Below are 25959 nucleotides of genomic sequence, written 5' to 3'. Positions count from 1 at the left end.
TGTGTTTTTTTTTTTATTTTTTTTTTTATTTTTTTTTTATTTTTTTTTTATTTTTGTGTCTGTGTACACGATAAGTAGTCGAAATAATGCTTCGATTTTCGACTTCAGTATCTTGTTCGATGGGAAAGTGAATATCGTTGGTGCATTGGGAGGTCAAAATTTTAATTTCCCAGTAGTTTTCAAAAGCGATGTGAAAAACAAAAGAAAAATTAAGGAAAAACGGGAATTTTTACGCAAAATCGATTTTTAACAAAATCGATTTTGGTTATTGGTGTAACTCTAAAACAAATGACCGTAGATGCATGAAATTTTCACTGGTTGTTTATATTTGCATTTTCTATACACAATACAATTTTGAAAATAATTTGACTTTTTTTGAACTGTTTACGGACATTGTCAGTTTTCAGTTTTTTTAAATTTTTTTTCTATAAATATCAATAAAATTTTATTTGTTGGGTAAAAAAGCTTGAAAATTTAATAGAAGGCTCCTAGGTTATTGTTTCAAAGGCAGATGAAAAAAATTAAAAATCCTTAGTCACAGTTTTTTTTTATACACGTTTAAAGTTCAAATCTTGAAAAAATACGGAAAAATCACGAAAATTTGCAAATTATTTTGAGTTAGAAATTCATAAAAAATTTTCTTTTTAAATCTAAGATTTTAAAATCTAATACAAGATTCCTCATAAGTTTGTCTAACTTTATCAAAAAAAAAATTTCTACAAGAAAGTCAAATTAAATTTTTATGAGCGTTTTAAATTCATATTTTTACAACATTAGATATTCACTCGATTTCTCATGTACCGATTTCCTTATTTTCTTGTAATTCAAAAACGAATAACTGTAGATACATGAAAATTTCACTGAATGTTTATATTAGCATTTCCTATACACCATACAATTTTGAAAATATTTTGACACTTTTTGAGCTGTTTACGGGCATTTTCAGTTTTCAATTTTTTTAGTTTTTTTTTCTATAAATATCAATAAAGTTTTATCTGTTGGGCCAAAAAGTGTAAAAATTTAATACAAGACTCCTGATATATTTTTACAATAGCAGTTGAAAAATATTGAAAATACATAGGCACAGTTTTTTTTTATAAGCATTTAAAGATCAAATTTGGACAGAATTTATCAAAATCTCGAAAATTATCAACCATTGTAATTAATAAATTATAAAATGTTCAGTTTTTATAGCTAAGGATTGAAAATTTAAAACAAGATTCCATGTAAATAGATAATTCGGTTACCAAAAAATCTAAAAAATACACAAGCACAGTTTATTTGTATAGTCATTTTAAGTTCAAATTTGGACGAAATTACATAAAAACCTAGAATAACTATTTTAGTTATTTTGTTGTGATTGTATAATATTATTCGTGGGCACTTGAAACTTCTAATTTGTAATATTTTCATCGATATATTATGATGATAGTATCACGGTTTGTTGTTGATGTATAACGCGTTATATGTACCTAATGGATATTGTGATATGATTAATTTGGAATTTATTATAGGTCAATTTTTTTTTTAATACCATAGATAAGTGTATAATATGTCTTATACCTAGACTGACATATCGTCTCCACTCAGAATCGTTTTTCTTATACAATGATATATCATTGAATTCAAATTTAATACCATCCATTATACAGTGACCCACTTGTAACCTACAGTACAGCAGAGCGACATCCACTTGCCCACCTTTTTTTCCGAATACGTTTACTAAGCCTGAGTTATAAATCATGTTTCATAAAACATTTATTCAACCAGTCCTAGATCCTTATATTGAAACGAATTAAATGTGTCTTCAACAGTGGTAAGTAATAGGTTGAGTGCAAAAAACAAAAATACTTTTATTTAGTATTTACTTAGATTATTAAAAAAAAAAAATGGGTAAGTGGATGTCTCTGCTGTACAGTAGGTTAAAGTGGGTCACTGTAATGGATGGTGTTAAATTTGAATTCAATGATATAATATCATTGTATAAGAAAAACGATTCTGAGCGAAAACGGTCAGTGAGCCCTATGACATCACCAAGTATATTTGATGATATTATTGTGAATAAAGTCATTTATATAATATAACCTATTTACGTGGAGCCTTGTTTTAAATTTTCAATCCTTAGCTATAAAAGTTGAACATTTTATAAATTTTTAACTACAAAATAATTATTAAATTATACTTTGATAAATTTTGTCAAAATTTGAACTTAAAAATGATTATAAAAAAAAATTGTGCCTATGAATTTTTAATATTTTTCAACTAATATTAGAACGATATATTATCAGGAGCCTTATATTAAATTTTCACGCTTTTTTACCCAACAAATACATTTTTATTGATATTTATAGAAAAAAAAACTAAAAAAATTTAAAACTGACAATGTCCGTAAACAGCTCAAAAAGAGTCAAATTATTTTCAAAATTTTATCGTGTATAGAAAATGCTAATATTTACAACCAGTAATATTGCCGATGCCTGTCTGTTAGCTGAGTATATTATACGATTGTGATACTACCATACAAGATATACAACTACTATACAAGATACCACTGATACCAGCATGTCTTCATAAAGAAAACAATAATTTGGGGGGCACTTTATCGGAAGTATTATTCTAATTTTTTTGGTTGTTTAGAATTGAAGTATAGGTACCTACATAATGTTATTACTTATTATAAATAACAATATTGCAACCACAGAAAAATATATACCTACATAGATTTTGTTCATTTATCAGGTAGTTACGTATAGGTAGGTTAAATGGAAGTAAATTATAAGCTTTTATGCTCATCGCGATACTAAGAGCCAAGAGGTAACATATTATGAATAGAGTCATTTATAAATTATTTACATTATTTACAAATCATTACTACTGTTACTGTCTGTCTATTAAAAATAATAAATAATACAATTTATATTATTGGTGGGTTCTTTAATTCCTAAAAAAAATTTTCTATTAGGTATTTTACTTATATTTAATTTTTCAGTTTTATTTTTTTCAATGTTCAAAATAATGGCAATGTTTGATAGTCGATATTGACTCATTGAATTTGTTAGAGGTGATTTTTGATAAGTTTTGGTTTAGAAAATGATCTTTCAGCTGATGCAACTGTTATAGGCAATGCGAGATAAATTAAGGTTGGACTTAAAATATCACATTATGATGTACCTAGTGTCCTAGTACCTATTATAACTATTGTAATTTTTAAATTATATATAATGTCAATTGTTCATTTGTTCGATACTTTTGGCATCAGATATATTAATTAGGTAATAATTCATATGGTTGAGAGTAATATTTTGCCGGTTATCTGAGCTTATATAATATAATTTTTGTATAATTGGGTAAAATCATATTATATGAATGATTATATGAAGATTTTATGAAGTCATCTTCTGATAAATTAACTTATGTAATTACTTATAGTTTTCAGTTATTTTTTTTTAAGCGCCCGGTGCCAATGCAATTTTTGTACACAAAAATATGCTCTCCGAATCTTTTTATGTTTATTATATTATTATACATTAATAATTATACTCACATTATGATAACTGATGAGTATGCCAGTTTTCCGTATTCCGTGCATTAATATAGGGTATGAACTTATAGTTCATGACATACCTATTAAATTATTATGCACAAGAGCGTACCTATTATCTACCTAGTACCTATTAATATTATAGCCATTATAATTATTATGATTGTCGATTTACGACCATCGTTGGTTCAATGAAAAAAATTAAAAATTTTAGGTTTTATACGTCATACGTCTCGAGATTGTTAGAAAATTCCGACTGGAAATAAGAGCGGCCGACACTCGAGGGGGCCGTCTATTTATTTATAGTTTAGGCCTATGAAATTAAGTAAATAAATAATAATAATAATAATACAAATTTCATATAGTCACAGACTGAATAGAATAATACAGTGCCCCGACGACGAAGCGCCATCTGTGACGAGATTTTAAAACCATGATAATATACAATATAATTATCACGGACTAATCCAGACAGACATGACAGATATAATATAATACCACAGAATATATGAAATATTCTGTGATAATACTGTCCTCGAGATTCGAGTGATTGCTGAGTGAATCATAGATGATAATACATATCTATAGTGTGAATGCTGTTTTCCGTTATCTGACAAGACTGTTGGTGGTTCACTCTTATTATTTATTATTATAGTTTTTATTTTGGTGTATTACATAAAAATAATTTTTTTCGTCTTATTTTTTTTTAAGTTTTACTTTATCATAGGTGTTTGGTTACGTACACGATTATAAATTATAGTATTATACCGTCAGCTGTGTAGGTACCTAAATATAAATGACCATGAAATGGCCGGTATATAATCATTTACGTAATTACTACTTACTATTTGCAGTAGTATAGCTAAATAGTATTTGCTTTTTAGTTTTAGTCATCGTCCTATATTGGAGAGGTGAACAATTTAATATATTTTTTAATCTTGATACTTTTTCTTTTTGACTGATTTAACGATATCAATATGAGAATCAAAATTAATTACAATTCAATATAATAGTTAAGTCTTCAAGTTAGTTGGTCTCACTAGTCATACCTAGTCATACGAAAAACGGTCAACTATTTTATATATTTGGTCAGCCAATTTGACACAAGTCATTTATTCATAAAAAAATTATCAGGTTATAATATACTCTTTATAAAATGAGTATACCTGTGGCAATTGGGTCTACATTTTTTGGATGTATGAGCAATGTTGTTTTTTTGGAACTTTTAGTGAAGTATGTATTGATTTCATAATGTTATCTACCTATACAAAATTTAGTATATATATATGTATGATTTAAATTTTAGAGAAGATCCTGGCATAGGAAATTTGATTACGTTTTCCCAATTTTTTCTAATAGCGTTACATGGATTTATATTCACTGCCAAATGTGGTACCAAAAAACCAAGCATCAGTGTCAAGTATGTATAAATGTATATATAAAACAATTATGAGTACAGTAACATTATAAGCGTAGGGTTATAAATCTTTTTTTGCACAATATTGATTAAATATTATGTAATAAATTAGACCAAATAGTTATATTGCCTATAAGTTATGATTTTTATTGCTTTTTAATTATATAGGTATACAGTATTTAAATACTGAATGATGAATACAATTGGTATTTACGATTAATTGCAGTTTTGCTCCCAAGTGATTTTTGGAAATTTTTTTTTGGAAACCTTTGTATTTCAACAAGTTAAGAACAATGGTGCAATCTGAATTTGTTAGCCAAACTTATTTTCAAAGTTATAATCTTTTGAGGTCCTCGATTTTGCTTATTTTATGCATATGTTGGTTATGCCATGAATCTATATCAAAAAATAAATATAATTAAGTTCCCAAGTGATTTTTGCAAATTTTTTTCGGTAGCGGTGTCGTATGCTATCTACGCACTGAATGTTATCTACACATTGCTATTCACGTATAAATTATGTCGTATTATTATATAAAAAATCTTACTTCATTTTAAGCCAGAGCACTTCATAAATAAATGAAGATTGTCAATGAATGTTCTTAATTAAAGTTGAAAAGTATTTATCATATCAATAAAAAATGTTTCAAACGTATTTGTTGTGTTTATGGAGCGCCACCATTCTTCTTTAAGCTGCCTTTCCAGCAAATTAGTTGCACCATGCGATTTTATACCATATTTCACCTTTATATGTCGCCAATAACATTCCATAGTTTGAGCATACCATGTGCCCAATACCATACGAGCTATTTTCCATTAATATCGACATAGGTAAAAAACGGATTTTTTTTACGAATGGGCTGATAGGTTTGACAACCACGTGTTTGGCAACGTAAGTATTTTGTTTTCACAAATTGCCCATCGGAATCTCGTTTGCGGCTATTTTTATAACATTCCTTGAGAACGCCACCACACACTTCATTGCTAATATTATTGATTTTTTCACAAAATTCTTGTTTAGGTAAGACACCTTTTTGTTTTAAAAAATTCACACAAGTATCATCAGTATAAATAATATGTCTATATAAATCACCAATTGAAGACATTTTGAACGCAATACAAATGCAGATAGCATACGACACTGGTATTCAGTGCGTAGATAGCATTCGACACCGCTACCTTTTTTTCTGAGCTCAACTGCATTTATTCTCTATAATATCTTATTGTACTCCATACTGCTAATATAATATTTTTATTTTGGTTAGTATATTTTGTTGTGCTGTCTCGGTAAAAAAAAATTGTTAAAAACAAAAACTGGTACCATGATACAATGAAACCTGTATATACACCTCTTTCAAATGGACAATATGATAATGTCCCGGCAAAAGTATAAATATTCAATATAATTGGTAGAAGCATGTCTATAATGGACACTTTTAATGGTCCCGTCTGTCCGTTATATACAGATTTCACTGTACCTAATACGGCTATACACTATAAAAATAAGTCAACTCTGTTGAATTAATTATTTGTGTTTTTATTTTTAAATACTTAATTTTAATTGCAGACTAATTTTTTGATAATTTATATTTATTTAATTTTTTTTCAGAGGGTACATGATCTTAGTGGCGATGTTCTTTGTAACTAATGTTTTAAACAATTATGCTTTTGATTTAAATATTGCTATGCCACTTCATATGATCTTCAGAGCGGTATGATTTTTATACTAACTAATTTATCACTTTTATGTGACTATAGATCAAAAAATCTTATTCACAGTTTAATTTTAGTTAAATATATGTTAATGGTGCTTATAGTACCAAATTATTAATCCTTAATCTATTACAATTTCAAGAGTTTTTAGATTGGAATTTAATTTAAAATAACTACAACCGATAAAAATAATGTTTGTTTATTAGTATCATTGAGGAGAATAAATACCACATCATAACTATTAGCACAAACTCTATAAAGACTCATGATAGTGATACATATTTTGAATGATGACATAGCCACTTTTGAGTTACAGTGTTACTCATTACTTTTATTCAAACACTTACCTTTATTGTTTAATTATTTTATGCTGTACATTTAATCCATTGTTTACCAGCCTATCCTAATGAGAATATGAAATTATCTGTTTGTATATTATCATGTAGATAATCAAAACTTTTACTTTTCAGGGCTCATTAATAGCAAATATGGTTATGGGAGTGATCATATTAAAGAAAAAGTATACACTTGATAAGTTTATTTCTGTGGGCATGATCTCAGCTGGAATTACAATATGTACAATCGTATCAAGTCAAGATGTTGTAAGTGTTGCTTAATACATAATTGCTAAGTAAATACTTTCAATTTTTTTTTTTTTTATTAGAAAAAAACTGTTGTACACGGTGTTGTGCAAAACACATCAGAGTTGGAAGACTTCTTTTGGTGGTGCTTAGGTATGTATTTTTCAATATTGAACACTAATAGTATGTTATTTAGTGTACAAAGTTATTCAACATATTATAATTAAACATGTTTAGTAAATTAACAAAAATAATATTTTAGGAATTGCATGTTTGACTATTGCGTTGTTCATTTCTGCTCGCATGGGTATATACCAAGAAACATTATATAAAAAGCATGGTAAACATCCACAAGAAGCTTTATTTTATACTGTAAGTATTTAACTATGATAAAGAAGTGACTTAATTAAATACTATTATTTTGAAAAATATACCACAAAATAAAACATTCATTTGTGAGGTTTAGATTAGTTTAGTAGTTTTAAATAGTTTTAATACAGATAAAAATGAGTTGTAATGAAAAGAAAAAAAATAGGAAAATTAAGAATAATAGAATAATAGGGAATGCCTCAAATTTAATATTATTAATACTCAGCATTATTATAGTTTTGAGTTTTAAAACTAGTATTTTTATCTTTTAGTGGCATTTTAAATGTATTGAAGCATTGAACAATTCTTGTTGTCTGTAATACAAATGTATTTTTTTCACAAGTCACGGTAAAATCAGTATTATTTATAAATTTTAATATAGTGAGTATCTCTCAATGAGTCATTAATTAATTGAGTCGATTGATGTTTAGAATAAATTACAAAGTTACCAAGACTGATTCCATTTATATATTTATTATTTTACATGCTTAAATATTTTTGCTTTTATGAAATTAATGGCTGATTAAAATTATTATTATACCTCCTTTGTACAAATGTAATCATATTACCTAATTAAGTAACACAATGTTTAGTTTAAGCGGTAAAAGTTCAACTTATTAATTTTATAAACTTTGACTCCTATAATTGAACTCTACCTGTTTATTATAATATAACAGTTGCAAACATTCTCAAAAAGTTTATTTGTCCATTATCTTCATAAATTCAAAAATTGTAATTTATATTATAAAGTTTTTTTTTCAAATTCTACATTCATCATATATAAATAAATGCATTGCATGTAAAAGTTAATATTTTATGTTTTATTGTTTTATACTTTATAGTTTTTACATCTACCACTTGTACCCACCCATGTTTCAAATCATTTTTACAACTGTAAATAATATATATTTGTTTAATTTTAGCATTTGATACCACTTCCGTGGTTCCTGTTTTTATACTCCAATCTTAAGGAACATGCATTAATGGCTTTTGAAAGTGAACCATTGCCATTCATAGGATTTGGTATACCGAGTACCATTGTTTATCTTACTGGTAATGTTTTCACACAGTATCCTTTATTATTTTTTGGTATTTGATATTGTATATTTATATTTGTATGTATGTGGATGAGGGAATCTGTTTTTACAGAAGATTTTTAATACCTTGGTTATTGTGGAATGGTATATGAAAAAGAGTATGAGATAATTTTTACCAATTTTAATTTATAAAATAAGTATAATATTATTTTAGATTCTGAGCATAGCAATGAATGTATTAATTTTACAGAGAAGGTGGGATTTTTTGTTGTCTGCCACATCCTTGTGCAGTAAAAATGCTATTTTCAAATACAATACATTTTCTGGTGGGAAAGTGATTTGGAAGTTAGGAAGGTCATTGGTCAAATGTATAAAGGAAAAAATAGTAAAAAGAAAGGCAAAACAGGCATTTTTATTTATAACTAATTTTTGATAAAAACTATTTTGTTATTCTGTTGTAATTTAAAAACAAATAACTGTAGTTTTACTGTAGATTTTTTCTAAAGATATCTAAAAAAAAAATAAGCTCGGTTAAAAGTCTAGTTTATGCATATCACACTTTTATTTTTTATTTTTATGTCAATGTAGAATGTTAATGTTAAAATGTTGTAAATAAGTGCTAAAATGTAGAATATTTTTGTATGCTGGATTTGACCATCGAGAAATAAATTTTAAATTTTAACAAATCATAAAATCATCTCAAATTTCCTTTGTGATAAATTATAAATATACTATGTTGGGGGAATTTATAATTTTATTAAGCAGCATAATATGTGTACAATGAAAACCTAATAATCAAAGACATAGTGATCAACTACCCTGTACCTAAGCGGCTAAGCGTAATTTTTAAATTATGTAACAATTTAATACATTTTCAGAAAATAAACTCAAGTAAAAAACGTTAATTAACTAATATATCATAACTTGTATTTAGCTTTAATTAAAAAGTGGGTAATAATAACCTTTGATGTTGAAACGTTAATCAATGAAAATATTTATAAAAAAAGCATGTATTTATATGCCAAAATAATTTACATACATTTAAGACATTTTCTTTGAATTTTTTCTTAACAACATTTTCATAGATATGTTTGCATAAGTTCAGTTTACTTTTTAACAACTGAATGTTCGTCGTTGACAGTAACACTGGTTATAACATTGCGAAAGTTTGCCAGTTTATTGTTTAGTATATTGTACTTCAGCAATCCATTCACTTTGTACCACTGGATTGGAACTCTTTTGGTATTTATTGGTACAATCATATTCACCGAGATACCTCAGAAAGTACAACAAATGACGGCGCCAAAAAAGGCAACAAAAAAGTCAAAGAAAACGAATTAAAACTACCCCATTATTATGATGTTGGATTCATGGCTATTAGTCTATTACAGAATTATAATATATATTATATGTTGTTAATGTTTAATACTACTTGTTTAGAATAAATAAAAACTTATTAATTTATTTTATTAGACAATAAACAGAAATAATTTACAAACAAATTAAAAGTCTTTGTTCTAAATTTGGTGGAGCATTGTAATGTGATTTCCTAACTTTTAAATATATACTTAACTCAACAATATAATAAATATAGGTCATAATAATAAAATATTTAAAAACATAACAGTGCATTTACTAAGACTATTAGGTGATTGAGATTGGCAGCCATTTCAATCAATGGAAACCAAAATCTTTGCTAAATGCAACGATAATGTCGTGTAAACTGAAGTATGTACCAGTTACGAATCCTAACAGGCCTAAGACTATAGTAATGATGTCCATGTGAAGTTTCCAGTTGAACGCTCCAAATCCTTCGTCCTTCCAGACAACCATATGGCATATGGGTGGGAATATTAGGGCCAAGAAAGTGCTGGCGATGGCCCCGACCAACGATATGAACAGTGCCAGATGAGGTATCACTTCTGCCGCCAAAACTATAACAAAACACAAAAATCACACATGATATGGTTTTAAAATCACGTCGTGATACAATAATAATTTATTATAAAATGACAATATACATGTAGCAAAAACTAGTACGGCGCGCAAGAGATATTCGGCGAGGGCGGGCGATTGGAACGGTCCGTATTTTTCTTGTACCGATGGCCATAAGATAGCGACGGGCACGTAAAACTGCAGTGTGTAAGTACAGATGATTGCGAACACCATCAGACCGACCACGATTTTTGAAAGGCTGAAAAAAGTGTATTTTTCATAGGTATCAAAAACAGCGTCATATCATCTATAACGTGAAACCATGTAGGTAAGTGTTATTTTTATTTTTACATGAGAGTGGGCGGGAGGTTGAGCGTGAGACTTCCTTTGACGTCGTCGCCGAACCGCCAGAATCCCACAAAGCCCATGGTCAGAATGATAAAGGTCACGATGGTCATGCCGACGTTCAACACTCCCATAGTTGACGCAAATCTATTAGGTGTTTTCATTTCCAATTGCAGGGGCAATACCTGTGAATATATAAAAATATAACTGATGTTAAATAAGATCAAAAAATGATCAGATCTGGACATCTGGTGGCACTGTCTACTTGGTGGATCGTGTTATTACGACCGAGTACACTTACAAGACTAATTCCTTCGAAAGCGTAAATGGCCGTGCCGAAGAACAGGGGGATTTGCGACCAGTGGGCCACGGCCGTTCTGGAGTTGAGGGTCGGTAAGTCCACTACGCAGTATGACAGAATAATGCCCAAACCAATGGCCATCGATATGTTGGCGGCCGTCGACAGGGGTGCGATGAATTTCAAATTCCTAATCATGGCGCACGACATTATAGGCACCAGAGCGAAAATCATGTGGATGTGAATGTCCAGCACGGTTCCATATTCGTCGCAAAACTGTTGGGTAAAAAATGTATTATTAAAATGTGAAAAACATTCGGGATACAAAGACGAGAAATTATCCTTGGAATAAGTAATAGTGGGTACTTACTGCAAAGGAGTGGTGATCAAGTCAAATTTAAAGCGGGACCCTAGATTATATTTTTTAAATAAAGCTTACGTTTAAATATACAAACAAAAATGTGTATATCCACACTTCACTATCATTTATCAATGTTTTAAATATTTGTTGTTACTTTTATTAAATATTATTGGTATTTAGTATAAGTCATATAAAAGTAAAAAAAGGTGGATAAGTGGATGTCGCTCTGCTGTACAGTAGGTTACAAGTGGGTCACTCTAATGGATGGTGTTAAATTTGAATTCAATGATATAATATCATTGTATAAGAAAAACGATTCTGAGCGAAAACGGTCAGTCAGCCTATGATATTAGTGATATTACCAAGTATATTTGATGATATTATTGTGAATAAAGTAATTTATATATAACCTATTTACGTGGAGCCTTGTTTTAAATATTCAATCCTTAGCCATAAAAGTTAAACATTTTATACATTCTTAACTACAAAATAATAAATTATAAATGTTATAAATATTGTCAAAATTTGAACTTTAAATGCTTATAAAAAAAAATTGTGCCTATGTATTTTTAATATTTTTCAACTGCTATTAGAACGATATATCAAGAGCCTTATATTAATTTTTCACGCTTTTTTACCCAACAAAAAAATTTTTATTGATATTTATAGAAAAAAATAATAAAAAAATGAAAACTCACAATGTCCGTAAACCGCTCAAAAAGACACAAAATATTTTGAAAATTTTATCGTGTATAGAAAATGCTAATATAAACATTCAGTGAAATTTTCTAGTGTCTACAGTCATTCGTTTTTTAATTACAATAAAATAAGAAGATTGTTACATGAGAAATCGAGTGAATATCAAATGTTGTAAAAATATAAATTTCAGACGCTCATAAAAATTTAATTTAAGTTTCTTGTAGACTTTTTTTTTTGATAAAGGTAGACAAACTTATGAGTAATCTTATATTACATTTTCAAATCTTAGATTTAAAAAGAAAAATTTTTATGAATTCTCAACTCAAAATAATTTGCTAATTTTCGTGATTTTTCCGTATTTTGTCAAAATTTGAACTTTAAATGCTTATAAATAAAAACTGTGACTAAGGATTTTTAATTTTTTTCATCTGCCTTTGAAACAATAACTTAGGAGTCTTTTATTAAATTTTCAAGCTTTTTTACTCAACGGATAAAATTTTATTGATATTTATAGAAAAAAAAAAAAAAAATTGAAAACTGACAATATCCGTAAACAGCTCAAAAAGAGTCAAAATATTTTCAAAATTTTATGGTGTATAGAAAATGCTAATATAAACAAAAGTCAAAATTTCATGTCCCTACGGTCATTTGTTTTAGAGTTACACCAAAAACCAAAATCGATTTTCTCGAAAACAGATTTTGCGTAAAAATTCCCGTTTTTTCCCGTTTTTCCTTAATTTTTCTTTTGTTTTTCACGTCGCTTTTGAAAACTACTGGGAAATTTTTACTTTTGACTACCCAAAGTACCAACTAGATTCACTTTCCTATCAGAAAAGTTACTGTTGAAGAAAATCCTAGCATTTTTATTGTCCTAAATGGTGATGACAGACTTTGGTTTCGCAACATTTAGCATTAAACAATTTGATTGGATAAAAACTAGACTATTATTTAAATAGCTTAAGTATTTAACAATACTATTGTTTTAATTGAATTCCGTCTTTATATTTTGTGAATATATTATAATTAATTTTTTCTGTGGTTTTAATTTTGTTAATTTATCTTCTAAATTTCCTTCTGCCAAATCATTTTAAATTGAAATAAAAAATATATAATATTTTTATATTTTGTATCAAAGTATATATGTACATTGTACGTAGGTTAGGTTTTAATTTGTATCCAACTGTCAAAGATAAAACGATTGCTTTTAATTACATAGGTACCAAGGTAAACATATGTTTAACTGCATTTTTTATTTCTAAGACATTTTATGAGCGAATTGATTGCGATCGGCTCTGACTGGCTATTGATAAAATATTTTGCATTCCGCGCTAAATTCTGAAATGATCCCCCTAGTGGCCTACCTACTTATTTTTTTTAATCTTTTATTTGGGCGTATTTTCGTATAAGTATCTGGTTTTTTATCCGAATAAATAGTAATCTATTGGCAGCATTCAGCATAATACAGCACAGCATCTTAGAACTGTACTATAATATTATATGCACCTACCTGTTTAATGGAGCTGGACACAAACAGTATGTACACGCAACAAAATCCCAACTGAGTGATTATGACAAATACGTTGACCGTGGTCCTAAAAAATAGCATATCACGGTTATTATATTATTATGATGCACTCTATCCCATGTATGTTTGCTGCACTCTGCAGTTAATAATAACATGGTTGCTGCACTACACGCATACCTAAACAGGTCCGCATGCTTCTGCAAGCTCTTGGGTCCAGTCGCAAAGGACAGTTCGACAGTCTCCGAGAACGTCGGGCAGTGTTCGAGTTTCAGTCGGCTCTTCAGCTTATGAGCCACGTTTAACTGCAATGAAAACAAATTTAATATTATTATTTATTTTATACAAATACACATACATGTCGCATCATTATTTTATTGAATTACCGCGATGAGTAAAACATAATGTATATTGTATAGTCAAAGTTAAACACATTCCCTGTAGAGTTGGGGCGGGGAAGGGGCGAGAGAACAATTTGTCAGGTATAGAAAATGTATTGCCAATCAATACAGTGGTGCTAAATGGTAATTTTCAAGTTTTATTGGTGTTGCAGCAGACAACCAGCTGACCCCATCCCCCATATTTCAACAAACTTAATTGTCCGCGTGCTAAAAATATAATATACCCATCGCGGACTTTATAGCAACTCGATGTCTTGCAAAGTTGTAACAGTTGTAACTTGTAAGTATGGTGACTGTCATACATGTATACTAGTTACACCATATTATATAAACCGACGTAATATATTATTATACTTAGTTCAGCGCCTATATGTGCCATCTCAATATTCCCACATGGTCACATATGGCCCGTTACCGACTTCATAACTTGCATTTGAAAACTTCAACTATAGGAAAATACTACGAATGAAATAGGCACGTTCATATATCTGCAGTGGAATAATAGAACTCAACCCTCAAAAATCACCACCCGATTATGTTATTAACAGCTACCATAATAGTATTCATCGAATGAATTGAAGTCAAATCGATCGTATTAATTATTATACTTAATTTTCGTGAAATGTGAATCTACGCACCAGTATGTGATTGTTGTAAATGCACACGGTTCCAATGAAAACTGTGAGAATCGGCGCCATCAAAAGGCCTCCGTTGCGAAACGCGTCTCCCATGGCCAACATACCACAGCCGATGTTGCCTTTTAAGAGATGCATTAGTGTCTCACAGTATCTGCAAACAGAGTTATATTGTTTGAACAACGGTACATTTGTTTTAATTATCTACTGTGTTATGATGTTTTATTATTAATTGGTCATGTGGCAATAATCATATTTTATAAACAGAAAAACAGTGCTCACGTGGTTGGATGTTCAGATACCGGATGGCCGTGCACGGCTTTAGCCACAGCTTCCACCTGTTGTTGTTGATCTGACGTGCCGTTAGCCTCCACATCCTGAGTGGCGCTGTTTTTGCGAGATTTGTCTCCCATCGTTTAAGTCACTGAAAAAAGGGAGATAGGATGAATACCACATAATATAATATAATAATTATTATTATACACTTCTGGAGTTCGATTGACGGAATACTATAATAGGTATACATTACAATATTAGGTAAATATATTTTGTAGAATTTTATTTGCCGTTCGTAAATTTTTTCATTATGATTAATAGGTAATAATGGCGTAGCCAGGGGGGTTTGGGTGTTTAAACCCCCCCCCCACCCCCGGATAAATTTATTATTAATATACGAAAACTGTAAAAAACTTGGTTTGATTTATACTTAACCTCCTCTCATTTCATAATCCTGACTACGCCTGCACTGATGAGCAGATACATAAAATGATACAGTCAATAATTATGCACTTGTGTACAATGGCTTGATTTTTATTTATTATTATTGACATTTGCAATAGATTTCTAGCATTCGGATAGTATTTAATACATAGATTAGTCTAAATTATTTATTAGATTATAATTTTTAAATATACCTGCCTAATGTTTATTTTTTCTGTTATAATGATCAACAATATCGAGATTAGTCAGTTCAAATTAGAAAATAATACCTATGAACGTTACCTCTGTTGGCTTCGTTTAAATTATATTTAATACCTCAAATGTAGTACCAGCCGCCACTACCAGGTAAGTAACGGGCAGTTAATAGTGATATAAAACTAATTTGTATGAAATACTATATATTGTGTTATTTATTTTATCAAACATTTAAACGTATTATACGATATATTATAGCTATATGTACCCCGTTTGAGTTAATTCATTTTTTTTACCATATAGGTGTCATACCTACCTAATAAATATAGGTACCGCCGTTTAACGGAAACTCCTTTTTATCTTCATCACGCGGATACTATTGCTCACCGAAAACTCAAGTTTTGTTTTTGTTTAAATAATATAAAATTTTATGAGTTATGAGTATGGCGTAAAGTAAATTATTATGGTACGTTATTTAGGCAATTGAGTCTTATTCTATTGGAAATTTTAATGCATCTATGCAAATATTTGTTTTACTTTTTTATTCAATATATTGTTTGAAACACCATTTGAATCATTTTTTTTAACCATTTAAAGAGTATACCTATCATCGTTTCAGTCGGCAGTTTAAACACTGTAGTAATTTATAAACAAATAATTTGTCAGTAAAAATGTCAAGGCAGCCGAGATATATCGAGATTTTACACATAAATTACGTTTGACGTTAAAATAATAGATGATACCTATATTTTATATATTTAAATATTTTATTCATCATTGAGTTTGTGGGGCTAAATATTTATTTTCATTGATACGTATTTTAGCTTCTATAACACATCAAATATATGTATTGATGGTGACATAACGATGTAGTTTTACATTAAAAAAATATATAAATATGATAAACTATAATAAATAAAAAGAAAGTCGTCACATAACGTTTGGTAAAACGTATTTTATTTTTATTTTAGTCGCTGTTGTTAATTCGGTAATCATTAAACACCAGAATCAAATACAAATTTATTACTTGTGCGTGTAAAACAATAATAGTACAAACGAATCAGTTTATTAATATAATTGAGTGTGTGTGTGTTTAGATTAACTGGTTCACGAGGTCCTTTGGTAAGTGAATCTATTAAGCTAACCTATCCAGCTACACAATTTGATGTATATATATATTACATTTATATTCACATATACGATATATGTAAATCTGTTATTATTTTCTATACCTATGTTGGTTTAATTTATTGAAACGCTGTTGGAACTACAAACCATATAAAGTAAACAATTATATATTTCCGAAATCCTTGAACTTTATAAGTTCGTGAATTTTTTGTTGAAAATATGTAATTGATAAAATATATACCTATTTAAAATTGTTAAGTAAAATTTTTTTTTATTTTTGTTACATTAATTTATTATACAATTTGTAAATTTATTTTTTACAATGAGTACAAGCGCTGTGGGAGTTGATGGGTTTGTAGACTTTAGAGAAGAATCCATCCAGTGATGGAACTTCTTGACAGATTTATTTAGTAAAATTAAAAATATTTAAGTATTAACATTATTTTTTTAACATTTTACTTAAATTACATCATGAAAAATCAATACCTCGTGGATTTTATATTTTTGATTTATATTTTCATGTTTTGGTGTATTTTATCAATGGTGATACATATTGTACGTTTACCAAAATGGACACAGCATGCGTTTTTCTAATTTAGCTTAATTTAGCTATAGTATACTATAGACTGTATAGGTAGGTCCTACTGCAGCACTATCTTTATAGGTTTTTATATTTATAATCTTTCAACATTACGCAAATTACATAGTAAAGTAAGCGTCACGCAAACTATTTTTGATAGTTATTAATTACTGGTTATAGTAATACGTTTATAGACAGGCTTTAGTGTTTAAAACGCATAATATTATCTGTGTAGGTATGAATCTTTTCGATTTTTAAGAACTTTATTTATGACTTAATTATTATTAGCTAATTGATTACGGCAATATAAGTTAATTGTCTGTAATAAATAATAATATTTATTTAAGTCGTTTAAGAGCAGTGTTAATGCCACGATAGAGGTCACGGATCCAGTTCTGCTTTAATTTAATTTTAACGATCTTTATACGATATCTGGTTACGAAATTATTAGTTTTGCCATTTTTTATTAAATAGATCTAGTGCACAAAGAAACACGATTTTGGCGTTTCAATTATAAGATATAATGAATGATGCTTTTTGTTTTCGGTCTAGAAATAAATTATACTATTAAAGGAGTGTCAATTCTTGTCTATTAAACATTAATGTCGGTTTCGATGAATTTAAATTTCTTTTATTCCAAAGTTCAAAACGAATAAAACTGTTATTTTGGTGGTTATTTGTTTGTGTAATAAATAATTATAACTATAGGATGTATTAGTTTTTTTCATTCCGTAAACTTTATTTTTAAGTTTTTATTTTTTTAATGAATCCTATACCTACGTCGTTAAATGGTACTTATAAATTAGGTAGGTATAGCTATTAAGGTTATTTTTATTTTAGCTAAATCGTTAATATAGGTACGCGCGAGTTACAATTTACATTTATAATTTATTTTATACTTTATAGTGTATATGTTGTCTCTATAGTGTACGGCATTGTCATTGATGTTTTTCATACACATTTATTATTCCATACCCGAGTTGATTGGACTGATTAATATTCAATCCATCCACTCACATGACCTGCTCACGTTCTTTATACGTATACCTATGTGGCTATATGTCCTATACGCATCATATTATTTTAAATTGTCGTCCATACAAATAACATAAACGAGATAAAATAATATAAATCTAAAATCACTAATAATTTGTACTAACGTATTTACACGCAATAAAAATTGTTAATAAATATGTATAGGTAGGTACCTAATGCAAACAAACAAAAACATAACAGTCATGATTCACCATTTACTCAAAATGTGGGTGACTCGTTGTTTATATTAACTTGTTAATCGATTGCCGCGTAAAACAGTTAAATAAGTATTTGAGAATCTTAAATTGAGACACGCCTTTACCTATAGGCTATATTACAAGTCTGTTCAGCTTTTTAAAAACAGTGTACCTTTACCTATAACAATGTTTTTCTTATTATTGTAAGATCGTCTATCATATTTATATTACTTCGGCATACCACATACATTATGCCCATACATTTTACTACCTACCGTTAAATGTGGGATAAACAATGTATTTTTCATCTAATATTATTTATTATAAAAGAATTAACCAATACAATTTATTTCGATTTCTAAACAATAAACGAATACCACTAGTAGATAAATTATGTAGAATATAGATGTTAAAGTGGTTGGAACATGTGTATAATACTAATTAGTTTAATGTATATATATAGCCATGTGCAGGTACTCTGGGATACACTTTGTCAAATCTAAAATTTAATAAACACGAGCAAATTAATAATAAATATTGTATACTTAATAGGTATAATTTTATTATTGTATTCGGAATATTCAAGATCGACCATTATGTTTCACTACTATCATCATCTACTCTAACGGTACACGGGTATATCGTTGATGTCTTGTTCACTCTTAAATTTTGAAACGGGGTCGAGTGTTCGCGACATCATTGCATATTTTACTTTTGCTGGTTTTACTTTTACTTCAGCGGGATGATATCCAAGTTTCCAATTATGTGCTTACATATAACTTCTATGGTAACTGTGTAAATACTGACATTTATAGATATATAAATATATCGTACATAAATAGATAATCTGTATTTTATCATTATTGTGTTTATCGACGTGTGTGTGTGCAAAATGAGAGTTTTAGATATCGACAGACACAGTCGATACTCGATATTCGTGTGGCGAGCAACATTAGGTATAACCAAATGTATAAAAATTAAGTTACATTTCACTTAAATGTAAGGTTTATTTATTTTTACTAACAAACCATTCGGTGATTTATGACGAGAATAATGTCTACTCAGTACTCACAATGTAAGGCCGTGTGGAGTATTGACGAGTTTAATAAAGGTGATCGTAGATTAATAGGCAAGGCACGGTCGGAATTCGTTAGTTTCCAAAGATAGAGCGGCAATGACGTTTTAAATGTAATTTCCTGGTCCCAGAGATGCACGCATTGTTTTTCGAATGCACACCGATAATTTTTATTGCGCCAGCGATAAAAATGTAAATTTAATTTTAAAGAAAAAACACCGACCACCGCACGTGATGGGGTTAGGTAAGAAACAAAATATCAACCGGCCGATTGAAAAAAAAAAAAAAAACAATATACGTAAATCGATCGTAAACCGCGATGTGTATTCACATTATTATTTATAAGAACGGAATAAAAACGTAAGACCGAAAATGACGAGATTTCGCGTGCATATATTTTTTTATCTATATAATTATGTGTGTATAATATGTTGTTTTTATGTGCGTAAACTTAAAATCGCGTCGTCGCGGACTGTACAGCGGCGCGTCGAGACGATTTACGCGGTATGTGTACCGTCCGCCGTCGGGTTTCGAACTAGAATGAATGGGGCATGGGCGCACACGGCACACGTCGTGAAACCAGTTCAAGTAAGCTTTCCGTCATCGTGCGCGTGCGCGCGTAAGTGCCACGATGGTTGATTTAATAAATTAGCAGTAATTCACACATTATATATACATACATATATATGATATACACCGGAGTTATTGCCATTATTATGATGTGTCCTATCATTCCTCTTCACTTCCCTCCCGACGAAGGGACACCGGAAGAACTCCGGTCGCCACATGATTTCCAGCGTCGCATCGTCGGTAGGCACCGGTAACGATGTGTCCAACGTCGATATTATATTCCCTCAACCCGGGAGGAATGTTTAATAATGACAGATCATTAACCGTATAATATAGCAGAAGCAGAAAGATCTTTTAGCTAGTTGAGATGACATTCGTTAAAAACTTGGTAGACCGTAGACGCAGTGGTGCAAATAGGGGAGGGGGGCTTAGCCCCTCTTAACATTGTTCCAATGTTGCACCACGTCTTGATAGTCATTGACGTCTATTAGATCTATAACATTTAAATCCACGTGCTCGTATATCCATTTTGGCCACACGCACCTATTGGCTGCAACGATCAGCTTTGATGATGTAATCGACGAGTTTTCTCATTTAAGTGCACGAACAATAAAAATGTAATATTTTATATGTCACTATATATACCTAAATCATATGTATTTTTTTTCACCATTACATGAGGGATCAACTTTTTGCTCATTACTTATGGACTTGGCTACAGCATATTATATTAGGTAGGTACCTATATATATTGGTTATAGTAAGTACCTTAGCGCAGTGGCGGTCAAACGTTGGGTGGGCGGGGGTGAGGAAGTTATATTCCCCGTTACTTCAAAAATCAGCCAACCCCTAATTTATTTTTGTTTTTAAATGGTTGCCATTTATGAAATAAGTATTTTTTTGGCTTATAAATAAATGGTTGCTATTCATGAACAGATAAAATGACTAACTGTATAACGCAACTTTAACCGGGATAAAAATGAACAAATATAAAATACACCTACATATTATATATAGGTGTATCTAAATTTTAGTGCACATCACATCATTTGGGAAATCGGCATCGGTGTACCTATCGGCTATCGTTTTGTGATATAATTCAGACTTGGATGGGCAACCACATGTCATGGATCTGATTTATCACTTGGTATATTTTTAAGGTGGTTCAAAGTTCAAACGACTCCCTAAACTATTTTGGTATCTCTAAGAACTATCACTGGAATTTTGTCAGTCTAGTATAGTTTTTGATTATACATGCTATTATACAACGTACAAACTACAAACTTATATCTGGTTTTAAATCTGTTTAAGATATTATAGTTTGGATAAGATATTATGATTTTAATCGAGGCCTTGCAGTAAACGTGATGATTTGATGCATGATTTTACCTCGACTGCTGAGTAACTAATGGCTACCATTTATGTGCAATACAAATACTATAATTTTACTAATCTCTTATTAGTTATTATCTCTACTATATTACTATTATAATTTGTAGCTAATGGCAACCATTTAAAAAAAAATACGACTTCATGGTGAATCTCAAAATCCTTGTGTGAGCACCTAGTCTTTAAAATGCATTTGCGGAAATTGGTGGGGGGGCTTGAGGGAGTTTAGGCTCCTCCTTTTTAGTTTTGTAGGATCGACCCTCCCCCCCGCTCACATTGATGTTAATAATGTTAGACTTCCCCCCCTGACATTTCAATGGATTTCCACTTATGTTATTATGTGAAATTTGTAAATACTTTTTAGTGTACCTTTTTAATAGTGTGGTACAAAGGTTCCATAAATAAACAAGTCTCTAGAGTCTAGAACTATCATAGCTTAGGCACTACGTTGAATAGTCAGTAGGAACATCACGTCCGATTATATATATAATATATAGATTATTCTATATGTTTGTTGCCTATACTCAAAAATTACTTACTGATTTTTACGAAAAATTCAGAGATTTTTCTAAGACATATCAGGAAAGAGTTCCACCAAGACCTGAATGGATGTACACTAAAACTGAAATACACCGATATAATGCAGTGTTATAAATTTGTTAATTTTTTCCCGGGCAAAGTATACAGCTAGTATATATATATACTATTAGCATAGATGTAAAATACCCATAAGATTAATACCGCTAAAGTGGTTACAGGATCTTTAGTCTCGTGGTTCGGCTTTTTCTTTATGCGCTCACAACGATTATAGTAGGTATATCGGGAATAAATTATAATTTTAAGTCGACACTTGTTTGGTTAAGGTAGATTTTGGATACTTCTGCAGTTCTGCATTTCACATTCCTACAGGCCGGAGTCCATGTTGAATATCATAGTTTAATCATGAACCAGGAGGGCTTCACTCCCCTCTGGTTTACCTAGAAGTTCTGGAATAAATAATTATGTTGAAGTGTGGCATTACGGCTTCGATAATTTATTGAGTTCGTGTAGGGCTAAAAATGGAAAAAAATTCCAGGGGGATTAATGTTTCCATATATTTTCCTATTATAATTTTATGCATAATGTATTTATGTCTAATATGTATATTATGTAATGTATAAACAGTGATTGTGTAGCATCCTCATCCCACTTTTAACTCTGAATAATGTTAATCCTAATTTGTTAAAGGGGACGATTTATAATCGCCATCAGAGGTATAGGGGGCTGAGTTTATGGAGACATCGAATATAGTATAGAAATGTATTGAATCAATTCAAAAGGAATAACATTTAAACAAAATTAAAATAAATCAATCAGTATATATAATATTATAAACTAGTTGATCCCACGCACTTCGTTGCCTGTAAAAAATGACAACTCTTAAAAAAATTGTGATTTTTCAACTCCTTTTGCGTGTAACTTGCTGGCTGCAGTAAGTGAAACTCAGCCACCCTAGCTGGTAGGCAATCCGACTACGTCGGATCGCTGACAACGGCAATGAGTGGCTATAAGTGCTACTCAGGTAGGCTGCAATTTGTGAAAGTATACACAAAAATAATTTTTCAATTCAAACCACTAGTTCCAGAGATTAGCGCATTCAAACAAACAAACCCTTCAGCTTTATAATATTAGCATAATTTTATGTTCCAACTCACAAGACCTCTTATAGGCAAAATCATATACTCTACATCGCATGCTCAGAGCTGCAAACAATCAATAGTCATATAGACCACTATTTATACTTTTACTCTTACTAAAATTCTACCTACTAACCATATTATATGTATTCCGAATTATTGCTATCTAAATTATTTCTGTATTTAATTATGTAATTATACATGACCAACTTAATACAAATTAAAACCGGTATATTGTGTATTTTACCAATATACCACAGTAACTATATATAATCACACCTACACATTATTACCATATTTGTAAACTATGTAAAATTGCCGTTTTGGCGTTAAATAAACAATAATAATAATAATATATAGCGGGTATGATCGAACCGTCCAGACACAAAAGTTAAACAATTAGTTAATGGCTACGAAAATAGAGACAAACTAGAAAACCTATAGGTTATTATAAGAGGTATTGGCTATACTATAATTTGGCCTAGGTACATTATGTAAATATGTAATAATATATTTATCATTTTCTTTCTCACTCACTTTCCTACATTTAATATAATATTATTATACCTAGGTACATCTACCCGCTATTACTAAAATGAAAATTATTTTTTTATAGATTAAGACATATGTAAACGACATTTTTCTCTCCAAACTTTTTTTAAAACATTTCCAAGAAGAACCAAATAATTATAATATTTACATTCTTATTCCTAAAAATAAGGAATCAATTCCAGGAATTTTGTTCTTTTAGGAACGCGTTCTTTAACAACATATATTGTCTAAACTAGGCTTTATCAAACGTTGCTCTGTTTTGAATAATCAAAATGTACTAAAAAAAATAATTATTTGCTTTTTTCTTGTCCGTGTAATTTGATTACGCATTTACGCCACTTGAATATTATGGTCTCCTAACATAAATACATAATAACCTAACAAATATACTAGAGACTAAAATCAATTCAAAAACTTTTTTTTTTTGATTCGTCTTATAAAAATTTAGATTTCAAAAGATCCCCTTGCTATAATAAATTTTAAATATTTTTTTAGTGTCCTTATAAAAAAATTGAAGAAATGTTTTAAATCTCTCCTTTTTACATAGATTAATATTAATAATAAAATATACTATCTAGTGCCTATATTAGGAAAACTTAACTTTAAAATTAACAAAAAAAAAAAAATACAAGAATTAATAAAGGCATTTACTTAACACTACAAACAACAGTGGGCGGACAAACTTAAAACTGTGTTGTATTAACTTGTTTTATTTTTATTGTAACAAATTGTTTGTAAGTACCTAATGAATAATAAATAAACAAACACTATATAGTTACATTATATAGTTCTAAATTATCCGTATAATTGTATTCCACATTCAGCAGCTAATATATAGTTTAATGTAAACCGGTAACTTGATGTTTATATAGATATTATATATGATTGTACAGCGGAATACAAATATTATAATTTTATGTACCTATTCCTAAATGAAAGATAACTAAAAAAAAAAAAAAAAACTAGTAAGTAACTAAGTGAGTGTCTCACTGCTGTGCAGTAGAATACGAGTAGGTTACTGTCAGGCGTTCTAGTACACACAAATAATATTTTGAAATTATAAAACACAACTAAAATAGTTCTTCTTAATTTCATCCAAATTTGAACTTTTACTTGTACATTTTCAATATGATAAATTTTGTAAAAATTTGAACTATAAATGTTTATAACAAAAAATTTACACAATATGTATTTTTAATTGTTGAAACCGATATTTTAATAATGTGTGAGGACTGAGGATCCTTGCATTCAATTTCCAAGCTCTATAATCCAACGAATAAAATTGTATTGATATTAAAAGAAAAAAAAGGTGGGTAAGTGGATGTCACTTTGCTGTATAGTAGGTTACAAGTGGGTCACTGTAATGGATGGTATTAAATTTGAATTCAATGATATAATATCATTGTACCTATAAGAAAACGATTCTGAGCGAAAACGGTCAGTCAGCCTATATGATATTACCAAGAATATTTGATGATATTATTGTGAAAAAAGTAATTTATATTTAACCTATTTACGCGAAGCCTTGTTTTAAATTTTCAATCCTTAGCTATAAAAGTTCAACATTTTATAAATTTTTAACTACAAAATAATTATTAAATTATAAATTTGATAAATGTTGTCAAAATTTAAACTTTAAATGCTTATAAAAAAAAATTGTGTCTGACAATGCCCGTAAACAGCTCAAAAAGAGTCAAATTATTTTCAAAATTTTATCGTGTATAGAAAATGTTAATATAAACATTCAATGAAATTTTCAAGTATCTATAGTGATACGTTTTTTAATTACAACAAAATAAGAAAATCGTTACACGAGAAATTGAGTGAATATCAAATGTTGTAAAAATATGAATTTCAAACGCTCATAAAAATTTAATTTTAGTTTCTTGTAGTCATTTTTTTTTTGTTGATAAAGGTAGATAAACTTATGGATAATCTTGTATTACATTTTCAAATCTTAGATTGAAAAAGAAAAATTTTTATGAATTC

At 29.3% G+C, this 25959-nt stretch overlaps 2 protein-coding genes across 2 annotated transcripts; one reads left to right on the top strand and one right to left on the bottom strand.

Moving 5' to 3' along the window:
* The first annotated feature begins 4161 nt into the window (after window positions 1–4161).
* Window positions 4162–10165, top strand: LOC132938573 (UDP-xylose and UDP-N-acetylglucosamine transporter). Its single transcript, XM_061005491.1, has 8 exons — window positions 4162–4774; window positions 4848–4961; window positions 6567–6669; window positions 7141–7272; window positions 7335–7404; window positions 7514–7623; window positions 8544–8689; window positions 9743–10165. Exons 1-8 carry the CDS (start codon window positions 4698–4700, stop codon window positions 9996–9998), a joined length of 1008 nt encoding a protein of 335 aa, XP_060861474.1. The 5' UTR covers window positions 4162–4697; the 3' UTR covers window positions 9999–10165.
* Window positions 10104–20339, bottom strand: LOC132938572 (proton-coupled amino acid transporter-like protein CG1139). Its single transcript, XM_061005490.1, has 9 exons — window positions 19781–20339; window positions 15136–15277; window positions 14857–15007; window positions 13998–14122; window positions 13803–13887; window positions 11239–11511; window positions 10944–11122; window positions 10679–10851; window positions 10104–10591 (listed from the first exon to the last, which is right to left on the bottom strand). Exons 2-9 carry the CDS (start codon window positions 15264–15266, stop codon window positions 10332–10334), a joined length of 1377 nt encoding a protein of 458 aa, XP_060861473.1. The 5' UTR covers window positions 15267–15277; window positions 19781–20339; the 3' UTR covers window positions 10104–10331.
* Between the last annotated feature and the right edge of the window lie 5620 nt (window positions 20340–25959).

Source organism: Metopolophium dirhodum, chromosome 2, assembly GCF_019925205.1.
Source record: "Metopolophium dirhodum isolate CAU chromosome 2, ASM1992520v1, whole genome shotgun sequence".
Taxonomy (NCBI): domain Eukaryota; kingdom Metazoa; phylum Arthropoda; class Insecta; order Hemiptera; family Aphididae; genus Metopolophium; species Metopolophium dirhodum.
Note: the sequence above shows the minus strand (reverse complement) of the source record. Positions and strands in the feature narration are given on the sequence as shown.

What these genes read in the sequence shown, in the direction of transcription:
- LOC132938573 (XM_061005491.1), top strand. Translation starts at nt 4,698, where the DNA reads ATGAGTATACCTGTGGCAATTGGGTCTACATTTTTTGGATGTATGAGC. An exon ending in TTCATATGATCTTCAGAGCG is followed by an intron (nt 6,670 to 7,140) that starts GTATGATTTTTA and finishes TTTACTTTTCAG; the next exon opens with GGCTCATTAATAGCAAATAT. An exon ending in TCGTATCAAGTCAAGATGTT is followed by an intron (nt 7,273 to 7,334) that starts GTAAGTGTTGCT and finishes TTTTTTTATTAG; the next exon opens with AAAAAAACTGTTGTACACGG.
- LOC132938572 (XM_061005490.1), bottom strand. Translation starts at nt 15,266, where the DNA reads ATGGGAGACAAATCTCGCAAAAACAGCGCCACTCAGGATGTGGAGGCT. An exon ending in GTATCTGAACATCCAACCAC is followed by an intron (nt 15,008 to 15,135) that starts GTGAGCACTGTT and finishes CTCTGTTTGCAG; the next exon opens with ATACTGTGAGACACTAATGC. An exon ending in CGTACTAGTTTTTGCTACAT is followed by an intron (nt 10,592 to 10,678) that starts GTATATTGTCAT and finishes GTTTTGTTATAG; the next exon opens with TTTTGGCGGCAGAAGTGATA.